The sequence below is a fragment of the Dendropsophus ebraccatus genome, chromosome 3, assembly GCF_027789765.1.
Source record: "Dendropsophus ebraccatus isolate aDenEbr1 chromosome 3, aDenEbr1.pat, whole genome shotgun sequence".
Classification (NCBI taxonomy): Eukaryota; Metazoa; Chordata; class Amphibia; order Anura; family Hylidae; genus Dendropsophus; species Dendropsophus ebraccatus.
In genome coordinates, this window is record NC_091456.1 from 65,131,701 (window position 1) to 65,143,275 (window position 11,575).

At 47.0% G+C, this 11,575-nt stretch overlaps 1 protein-coding gene across 1 annotated transcript in view; it reads right to left on the bottom strand.

Moving 5' to 3' along the window:
• Positions 1-597, bottom strand: part of BRD10 (bromodomain containing 10) — a 41,990-nt gene extending 41,393 nt beyond the window's left edge. Inside the window, exon 1 of the mRNA XM_069961941.1 lies at positions 11-597. Within this exon, the coding sequence (XP_069818042.1) occupies positions 11-420 (410 nt within the window). The 5' untranslated portion in view covers positions 421-597. The remainder of the gene's footprint in view (positions 1-10) is intronic.
• Positions 598-11,575: the final 10,978 nt, after the last annotated feature.

Here is an 11,575-nt window from a genome sequence, read left to right on the forward strand (position 1 = left end):
CTGTACTCACCGGGACAGCACGGCCACCTTCTGCTCCAGCATGAGCTCCAGCTTCTGGGCCTGCTTGGACAGCCAGTGGTCGGCGCCATGGAGCTGGTAGCATCCCTCCAGCATAGTCCTGAAGTCAGACACAAAGTCCTCTATAGCGCGGTACTGGCCCGAGGAAAACTTCTCCTCTATCTTCAGCAGAGACATGGTGGGCGCCGCATCCTTCCCGACAGGTGTGCGCGCCCCGGGCGCCGTCCCCATCCCATCCCCCTCTGCGGTACGAGGCTGCTGGACACCGTCACCTGGAGCCGCCTCATCGCCCGCTGCAGCCCCGGCAGCTGTCACACTGCTGGGCACCTGCTCCGCACACTCTGGGGACGTCCCCCTGTCCTCCGGTAACGGTGACACAGCGACACTCGGTACCGCCGCCATACCAGAGTCCCTGACACTGTGTCCCGCACTCGTTCATACCTCCCGTGGTCACCGCGGGAGCCGGTACAGTGCAGCTAAGCCTGGTCACTGACTGTGGGTTACGGTGTACCGGAAGCACTGAGGAGAACAGCAAAACACTTCCCTGCTGCCTGGGCCCCGCCCACCGTAAGACTGGCTGCTCACTGGGAATGTCAGGCTTGTGACCAATCACAGGGCCTCGTACTCCCGGCACCTAAACCTCGATAAGAGGCGGGTGCTGATTGGCTGCAGAGACAGATGTGTAGCGGCAGTAAGCAGCTGTGTGGCTCCAATAATATGGAATGACAATGACCGATCTGTAATCTGTCTTTACTTGTTATTCCTCATAACTATAGGACAAGTGGCTGAAGTTGGTTTCTTATTCAGAGGATTTTTCTTTTTCCTGTTTTAGCTATTATTCTTACAGAAAATGTATAATATTCATAACCTGCCTGTAAGTGAGGAGCCCTGAGGGGATTGGTGATAAACATGGCCAAAAGGAGCCCACGGTTGGCATAAAAATGGGCATCGAAGTGAAAACACAAAATTTTGATTTAAAAATAAAATTGAGTTTGGGCCAATTATGTCACACTGCGTCCATACAGAGAGGGATGGCCCGCATCACATCCGAGAGAGTCCAGCCTGGCCCAAAGTGGTTCTGGGTATAAAAACTGCCATCAAAGTGGGCAGACGGGCAGTTTTTCCTAATCTGAATAAATAACGGGTGTTTTGAAAGGGTTAAATGAGTGTGGGCCCGGGAGAATCAGTATAAAATAATGCTCCATTGGTACCATACGCCGGAATTACTAAACCGTCTCTATCCAGACGCGCCGTCTGAATGCTGGCGTTGCTCTAATGTGACGGGTACTCTCCCGCACATTTTCTGGGATTGTGAGAAGCTTCGTCCCTACTGGGAAGGAGTTCAGGGCCTTGTGGCGACTATTATAGGTAAATTAGTTCCTTTAGACCCTCTAACGTATCTCCTAAACCTCACACACGAAGCATTCGGCCAGGCTATTTCTCCATATATTGACTGCAGCTAAGTCTTTGTTAGCTAAATACTGGAGTCAGGGGCTGATCCCCTCGTCTCTGGAGCTCATTAATAGGATTCAAGAGGTTCGGAGGATGGAATTCCTCAGAGCCTCCCAGGAGAATAGAATAGAGAACTTTAGGAAAATATGGGACATGTGGGACAAGTATTATGACGTGCCCTCTACCAGTTCGGCCTCTCATCCGTAGGTTCCTACTTATACACAGGCTCGGACTGGGCCACCGGGGGGCCGGGGAAACCCCCGGTGGGCCCCGAGCTGGAGTGGGCCCCCTGCTCCTAGGGGGTCGGGGGCCGCACCTCCCTTTTTAACTGGAAGCGATCGCAACAATCGCTTCCAGTTAAATGTAAGGAAGTGTTTTGCCCTGTCAATCACTCTTGTGACCGCAAGCAGAGATTTGCTTGCGATCACAAGAGTGTCGCAAGCTCCGTTGCGAAGTCCCGGCAGCGCCATCACTGACCTCAGTGTGCGCCGCGGCGGCTAGGACTTCCGGGTCATGGAGCGCACACCGGAAGTCCCAGCCACCGCAGCGCACTTTAAGCTCAGTGATGGCGCTGCCGGGACTTCACATCGGAGCTGCTGATCTGGAGGAGGCCGGCGTCCGACGGGGAATCGTGTGGTTAGGTGAGTTGTCTTGTGTTTTTTTTTATTTTTATCAGAGGGGGCAAGATAAGGGGGGGCTATATACAGGGGGAGGACAACAGAAAGGGGTCTGTATACAGGGGGAGAACAACAGAAGGAGGTCTGTATACAGGGGAGGACAACAGAAGGAGGTCTGTATACAGGGAAGGACAACATAAGGGGGGTATATACAGGGAAGGACAACATAAGGGGGGCTGTATACAGGGAAGGACAACATAAGGGGGGCTATATACAGGGAAGGACAACATAAGGGGGGCTATATACAGGGGGAGGACAACATAAGGGGGTATATACAGGGGAAGGACAACATAAGGGGCTGTATACAGGGAAGGACAACATAAGGGGGGTATATACAGGGGAGGACAACATAAGGGGCTGTATACAGGGAAGGACAACATAAGGGGGGCTGTATACAGGGGAAGGACAACATAAGGGGGGCTATATACAGGGGGAGGACAACATAAGGGGGTATATACAGGGGAAGGACAACATAAGGGGCTGTATACAGGGAAGGACAACATAAGGGGGGTATATACAGGGAAGGACAACATAAGGGGCTGTATACAGGGAAGGACAACATAAGGGGGGTTGTATACAGGGGAAGGACAACATAAGGGGGGCTATATACAGGGGGAGGACAACATAAGGGGGTATATACAGGGGGAGGACAATATAAGGGGGGCTGTATACAGGGGAAGGACAACAAGGGGGGCTATATACAGGGGGGAGGACAACATAAAGGGGCTATATACAGGGGGAGGACAATAAAAGGGGGGCTATATACAGGGGGAGGACAATATAAGGGGGGCTATATACAGGGGGAGGACAACAGAAAGGGGTCTGTATACAGGGGGAGAACAACAGAAGGAGGTCTGTATACAGGGGAGGACAACAGAAGGAGGTCTGTATACAGGGAAGGACAACATAAGGGGGGTATATACAGGGAAGGACAACATAAGGGGGGCTGTATACAGGGAAGGACAACATAAGGGGGGCTATATACAGGGAAGGACAACATAAGGGGGGCTATATACAGGGGGAGGACAACATAAGGGGGTATATACAGGGGAAGGACAACATAAGGGGCTGTATACAGGGAAGGACAACATAAGGGGGGTATATACAGGGAAGGACAACATAAGGGGCTGTATACAGGGAAGGACAACATAAGGGGGGCTGTATACAGGGGAAGGACAACATAAGGGGGGCTATATACAGGGGGAGGACAACATAAGGGGGTATATACAGGGGAAGGACAACATAAGGGGCTGTATACAGGGAAGGACAACATAAGGGGGGTATATACAGGGAAGGACAACATAAGGGGCTGTATACAGGGAAGGACAACATAAGGGGGGTTGTATACAGGGGAAGGACAACATAAGGGGGGCTATATACAGGGGGAGGACAACATAAGGGGGTATATACAGGGGGAGGACAATATAAGGGGGGCTGTATACAGGGGAAGGACAACAAGGGGGGCTATATATAGGGGGGAGGACAACATAAAGGGGCTATATACAGGGGGAGGACAATAAAAGGGGGGCTATATACAGGGGGAGGACAATATAAGGGGGGCTATATACAGGGGGAGGACAACATAAGGGGGGCTGTATACAGGGGGAGGACAACATAAGGGGCTATATACAGGGGGAGGACAACATAAGGGGGGCTGTATACAGGGGGGAGGACAACATAAGGGGCTGTATACAGGGAAGGACAACATAAGGGGCTATATACAGGGGAAGGACAACATAAGGGGGGCTGTATACAGGGAAGGACAACATAAGGGGGGCTGTATACAGGGAAGGACAACATAAGGGGCTATATACAGGGGAGGACAACATAAGGGGGGCTGTATACAGGGAAGGACAACATAAGGGGCTGTATACAGGGAAGGACAACATAAGGGGCTATATACAGGGGGAGGACAACATAAGGGGGGTATATACAGGGGAAGGACAACATAAGGGGGGTATATACAGGGAAGGACAACATAAGGGGGGGCTATATACAGGGGAAGGACAACATAAGGGGCTATAAACAGGGGAAGGACAACATAAGGGGCTATAAACGGGAAGGACAACATAAGGGGCTATATACAGGGAAGGACAATATAAGGGGCTGTATACAGGGAAGGACAATATAAGGGGCTATATACAGGAAAGGACAACATAAGGGGCTATATACAGGAAAGGACAACATAAGGGGCTATATACAGGAAAGGACAACATAAGGGGCTATATACAGGAAAGGACAACATAAGGGGCTATATACAGGAAAGGACAACATAAGGGGTCTGTATACAGGGAAGGACAATATAAGGGGGCTGTATACAGGAAATGACAACATAAGGGGGCTGTATACAGGAAAGGACAACATAAGGGGGGGCTATATACAGGGGAAGGACAACATAAGGGGCTATATACAGGGGAAGGAAAAGATAAGGAGGCTATATGGGGCAAGGACAACCTAAGGGGGCTATTAGGGGGAATAGACAACATAAGGGGGTATATGGGGGGTAGGGATGGACAACATAAGGGGGCTATCTATATGGGGGGATGGATAACACAAGCGGGCCAGTTATAAGGGGGATAACACAGGGAGCCATCTATAAGGGACACTGGATGGGGGCAATTTATAAGGAGGACAACACTGAGGAGGCATCTATAAAGGGCACTACACAGAGGGGGACAACAATGGGGGCATCTATAAGGGTAACTATACTGGGTGCGGTCTGTATACAATAGGGCATGCACAGAGGGGGGCATCTACTTTAGTGGACTACACAGAGGGGTCATCTATAAGGGGACTACACAGAGGGGGCCATATACTATAGGGCATGAATGGGGAACCTTGGCTCTCCAGCTATTGCAAAACTACAGCTTTAGCTGTGGCTGTGCAGGCTTGATGGGAGTTGTAGTTTTGCAACAGCTGGAGAGCCGAGGTTCCCTACCCCTGATATAGGGAATGCACAGAGGTTGTCATCTACTGTAAGGGGATTACACAGAGGGGGATCTCTACTATGGAGAACTGAACAAGGGGCCATCTACAAGGTGTGTACACTATAATATATATATATATATATATATACGCTACAAATAGTCAGGGCTAACCACTAAGAGAAGGTGTAAAGGGGACAGTACAGATGTGCAGTGTGTAGAGAGATGAGGATGGTGACAGAGCGAGGAGCCTAATATATTTCTCTGGCAGATTCTGTGGATTCGTGGCTTGGAGAAGTTCTCATAACGGCCCAGGGCAGATGGAGAAGAAGATGAAAAGGGAAGAACTCCGATCAGAGAAGACGTCCCCTGCGAGTCACTAAATCTATGTGCACTGTAAAGTATATGGTGTAGAGCTGGGGCCACCTCTGTATGACTGTATGAGGGGATATTGATCTTTTGTTCAGAGGATTTTATTCAGTAGCAGCGGTGGTGTTAGTCAGTATGTGGTGGTGTTAGTCTGTATGTGGTGGTGTTAGTCAGTATGTGGTGGTGTTATTTGTTACTTGTAATCTGGTGCGGTGTTCATTGGTCTTAGTATACCAGATTTGGTCACTAACAATATAGTAGCAATGGTTGTGGTGTGGCGGTAATATTTCCCCCTTGTGTACTGGTAATATTGGTATACTGGATTTGGTCAGTAACAGTATAGCGGTAATATGTATGGTGATACTATTTCCCTCCTGTATACTGGTTTATTGGTAATATCGGTCTTGATAGACAGGATTTGGTCAGTTACTATATAGCGGTAATATGTGTGGGGATATTTGCTCTTTGTATACTGGTGTTATTGGTAGCTGTATGACTTGTATCTAAGTATACAGCGTTATCATACAAAAAAATTGTCTTATAGCCTAATTACACGGGCCAATAATCGGTAACAAGTGCTCCTAGGAAGTCTAATCAGCCGATGATCGGCCCATGTAAAAGTGCCAGAGATTGGCTGACATGCAAGCAAATGCCCCATAGTCGGCTGATTTGATCTTTTGTGCGGCTAAGATCATTGCTGTCGGCTGCACATCATTTGCCCTGCTGATTAGCAATCATTTGCAGCCCTACATTGCCCCATATCACCCCGTGTTAAAGTACCCTTATTAATGTTACCATAGATAAGTATGGTGGCAGAAGGGTGGGCCCCAAGAATGATTTCCCCTGGTGGGCCCAAGCACTCCAGTCCGACACTGCTTATACATTTACCCCCTATGCCCCCTGTGTTTCCCTTGTCTAGTCCTGGTCTTTGTCTTGTCTCCCATTGTCTTCTATGTTAGTTCAATGATTACTTATATGCTTATGTTTTTGTTTTTTTCCTAATATATTGGACTGTAATATTCAAAGGTGATCTGGGAATTGATTTCCTAACTTGCCCACTGTACAACGTTGTTGTGTTTACTGTTCATAGTCTGGAACTGTTATTTCTTGTCCGATTCTTGCATATGTGCTTCTGTCTTTTTGGTTTTATTGGAAAAAAGTATGAAAAATAAACAATTATAAAAAAAAAAATGTGTGGGACACTGATCTCACACTGATAATACGGAGAAAGGGATGTGTCACAACCAGTGTCAATAGCGCTGTGTCACGGCTGTTTATAATGATCATGGACATTAATGTTTATGATCAATATAAACAACCGTGACACAGAGCTATCCATGAATTATAGTGAAAATGTTAATAGATGTTTCATTTCTTTCACATTCAGTGTTAAAAAATGTTAGGCTGGGTTTACACGGAACGATTATCATTCGAATTTTTGCAATAACGATGGCATTTGAGCGATAATCGTTCCGTGTAAAAACACAGCAAACGATCAAGCGATGAGCAAAAAATCGTTCATTTTGATCTTTGAACATGTTCTCAAATCGTCGTTCGCTAAAAATTCACAGATTGCTTTGTGTAAACAGTCTTTCAAAGATTCACCCTATGTGAAAGATGGGCTTAAACGATCTTAAAAACTATTTCAATAACGATATTTCTTACAAATCTTCTAACGATTTTTCTCCGTCTAAACGCTGATTGTTATAAAAACCAAATCGTTGCTTCAAAATCGTTAATCGTTCGATTGGGTGAATTATCGTTCTGTGTAAACCCAGCATTAGTTTTCATTTAATTCCATGCAGGGCATCCCTCTCTGCATATTATCAGTGTAAGATCAGTGGCCCTCATTTAACCCTTTGGAAACACCTGTTACTTATTCAAATTAGGACAAAATTCCTATCTGCCCACTTTAATGCCAGTTTTTACACCCAGAACCACTTTGGACCAGGCTGGACTCTCTTGGATGTGATGCGGGGCATCCTTCTCTGTGTGTATGCAGAGAAGGATGCCCTGCATCCCTCTCTGTATGGACGCAGTGTGACATCATTGGCCCAAAGTCAATTTTATTTTTAAATCATAATTTTGTGTTTTCACTTTGATTTTTATGCAAACCATGTGCTCCTTTTGGCCATTTTTATCACCAATCCCCTCAGGGCAGTTCACTTATGAATATTATGAAGTTTCTGTAAGAATAATAGCTAAAACAGGAAAAAGAAAAATTCTCTGAATAAGAAACTAACTTCAGCCTCGTCTATAGGATACTGTGAAACTAGCAATTATTATGTAGGTGCCAGTCATACCTTGGCATTTATAAACCAAAAAATACCAACTCAGTTAAAAAAGTGGGTTAACCCCTTCAAAGGGAAGAACTTGAACAAGTACACTTACCCTTCCCGGTGCCTCCATTGCTCCACTCCTGGGTCTCGCTGAGGGCCGCCAGCTGTTATTTTCATCCAGCTTTCGGGTGTGGAATCCAGCTGCAACGCCACAACCCGGCTTAACAATGGCTTACTCGGCCAGTAAGTGACTGGGGCGGTATCCAGTCACTGATTGGTTGAATGCACGGGCGTTAATCAGAATTCAATCCAAGAACCCAAGGCAGAATCAACCCATGTTCACACATATACAGAATCCTGGCTGCACCGCCTGTAACGAAGGACGCTGCTGGGGTGTGCCTCAGAGAGGAGCAGTACAGTGGCTGCTTACAGTTCTGAAGGTGAAAAGATATGGCCTTTTAAACACGAGGAGCAAAGAACAAAAGTAAAAAAAATTGTCTTGGTCACTAAGGGTATGTTCACACTGAGTAAATCAGGCAAAATTCCAGAATTTCAAAATGTCACTTCTTTCAGCAGAGGATGGCGGAGGCACGCGCTCTCCCATAAACAGGCTATGGCACACTGAGACAGGCAGGATTCCGCCTGATTTACTCAGTGTGAACATACTCTAAGAGAAGGGCAGGCCTTAGGGTGGCTGCCGCCCTGTGCGAAACCATTTTCTGCAACAAGGTATCTGTTCTTTTCCAATTTAAGACAACCCTATTAAAGGAGTACTCCTGGATTCAAAAAAACATGGTTACTATCTTTCATAAACAGCTTCATCCCAGTCCTCAGGTTGTGTGTGGTATTACAACCCAGTTCCATTGATGTGAATAGAGACAAACTGTAATACCACATACAACTAAAAAAATAATAATACATTAACATAAGACAATACTCAACACTCACAGGGGGCGTCTTCTCTGCATGAATTGCAGGTGATGTTTTTGCAGGCACTTTTTCTTGTCTTCTGGTTTAAACATCATGGAGACTTCTCCTGGTGACGCCTCATGCTCGCAGAATCTGCCAGAGAAACATTTTAGGCTTTTCTATGCTGCAGCATCATCCTCATCTCTATACAAATCCTTATCTGTATCGCTTCACACAGTAACAGAGACTCCTCTGTGCCCCCATATAAGCAGTATGCCCAATACATGCTTCCAAATAGTAGTCAGGCCGCTCTGTGCCCCATATAAGCAGTATGCCCAATACATGCCTCCAAATAGTAGTCAGGCAGCTCTGTGCCCCCATATAAGCAGTATGCCCAATACATGCTTCCAAATAGTAGTCAGGCCGCTCTGTGCCCCATATAAGCAGTATGCCCAATACATGCTTCCAAATAGTAGTCAGGCCGCTCTGTGCCCCATATAAGCAGTATGCCCAATACATGCTTCCAAATAGTAGTCAGGCCGCTCTGTGCCCCATATAAGCAGTATTCCCAATACACGCTACCAAATAGTAGTCAGGCCGCTCTGTGCCCCATATAAGCAGTATGCCCAATACATGCTTCCAAATAGTAGTCAGGCCGCTCTGTGCCCCATATAAGCAGTATGCCCAATACATGCTTCCAAATAGTAGTCAGGCCGCTCTGTGCCCCATATAAGCAGTATGCCCAATACATGCTTCCAAACAGTAGTCAGGCAGCTCTGTACCCCCATTTTGTATATTAGATAAGGCCACTTACAGTATATGTCACCAGAATGTTGTAGTGAGAGCGGCCCCTTGAGATAGATAGATCATAGAGAGGGAATTGGGAATAGGGAGTTGTAGTAAGGTAGATGTAGGTCGGTAGTTGTCTCCCTCATGCCCTTTCCTCTCCCCTTATCTCATGCTGGTAGTTGCCCCACTCCCCTCTCCTCTCCCCATCCCATGTAGGCACACACAAACAGAAACTAACTCACCTGGCTCCAGGCCGCGCATCTCCTCTCCCCAGCTCAGCGGGCAGCGCGCTCCCGTGACGTCACTTATCCATCAGGACGTCGGAGACAGCGGCCTCTTGTGGCCGCAGGCGGCACAACAGTGACTGACAGAGTGGGAGTCAATGGCTCCCGCTCAGTCAGTGAGGGGGGCACCGCGTCGTTTAACTGTGAATGCTCATTATGAGCCTAACAGTTACAGGGCCAGAGCAGGTCTTGGGGTGCCAGGCACCTGCCCTCTGTAGTGGATAAATGAATAGTGGGGCATCCATCCTCGTTGTTCACCAGGTTGCACAGGTCGCACACCCCAAAGGCCGGCCCTGCCTAAGAGGTTAAATCACCATGTTCTGACCATTATAACTTTTGTGTTTTTGTGTCTACAGAGCTGTTTGCCTGCTCATTTTTTGCACCATGATCAGTAGGTTTTTCTTTAGCATTTTGGTATAGATGGGACTACTTGATCACTTTTTGTGTTGTTGTTTTTCTTTGCCTACAACATTCACTGTGCTGGTTCAAAAACATTATATTTTAATAAGCCAGGTGATTCTGCATACCGAATATGTTTATGTATATTTTTGTTTGTATTCTTTTATTAAAAAAAAAAAAAAAAAAGAAGAAAAGTGAGGTAAATTAAAGAGGTTGGCCACTTTATAAGAAAATAGTTCAGTGTACAGTATTAGTAAGTGTACTCACTTTACTTACTGACAGCAGCTCCCTGTATCTCACAGAGCTAAAATCAGACTCCCCTCCTCCAGGCTGCCCTGCTCTGTGATGAGTCTGTCCATTAGATGGCCGACATGGCATGTGACCATCACCAAGTCCCGCAGCATCAGGAGGCTGATCTCGCTGCAGTGAGCCAAGGATGCGCAATCGGACCAATAAAATGCCAATCAGTTTTGACAGTGGCTAAATGGATGGACAAATGCTTCATGCCAGCTATTAGCTGCAGGGAGACACTGTGCATGGAGCAGACTCAAATCCTTAGCTTACTCTATACACTGTTGACGGCACCAGGACAAGCATGCTTGTCCTGTGTCGCCAACTGGCTGAAAAGTGTTAAAGGGGTAGTGCGGCGTTTAAAAATTATTCACTAAACAACACACATTACAAAGTTATATAACTTTGTAATGTGTGTTATGTAAGTGAATGACCCCCTTACCCGTGTCCCCCCAACCCCCGGAAGTGTGGTGCAGTATGCTCACCAGATTACTGTCGACCCGGCCGCCATCTTGGGTCGAATGACGTCATCTTCGGGAGGCCGGCTGGACCGCTCCAACCGTCCCTCATGCCGGCCCCCCTCTGCTACGTCATCAGCTGCTCAGCCGCGATTGGCTGAGCACAGTTATGTTTAGCCAATTGCCGCACTACCCCTTTAAGTGTTTTAACAAGTAACTCATTTACTTACAGAGACAAGTGGCAGGACTCGGTGGGTCATTCTTTTTACACTTCTTAATCATAAGGTGCTAGTAATACATAAAGATATTCAATTAATAGCTGTTTATATACCCCACAAAGGGAGCATCTACACTGGCCGAGGGACCTGTTGGCCTCACTGCTGCTCACACTGAGCAGAAATGAGTGCCTGCAATGTGTGGGCTGTGAACAGGTCGTGCACACAAAGGAATACATACAGCTACCCATGATGTTGACCATATATAAATCTAGAATCTAGGTGGTATGTTGTTTCTGTCTGCTGGTTTTGATTACCTTTTGTCTAAGTGTCTCTGCATGTTTTCCATGTTTTTACCTTGTCTGATTGGGAGAAGCCTGTGATTAGGTGACCCTCCGGAGGTTTTTTTTAACCCCTTTCCCTACAGAAAAGGTAAGTCTATGGCCGCATTCACAGGTTCCGTGTTCTGCACGGAACACAGGCCTGTAACGGACTCCCCGCCCGGGCAGCA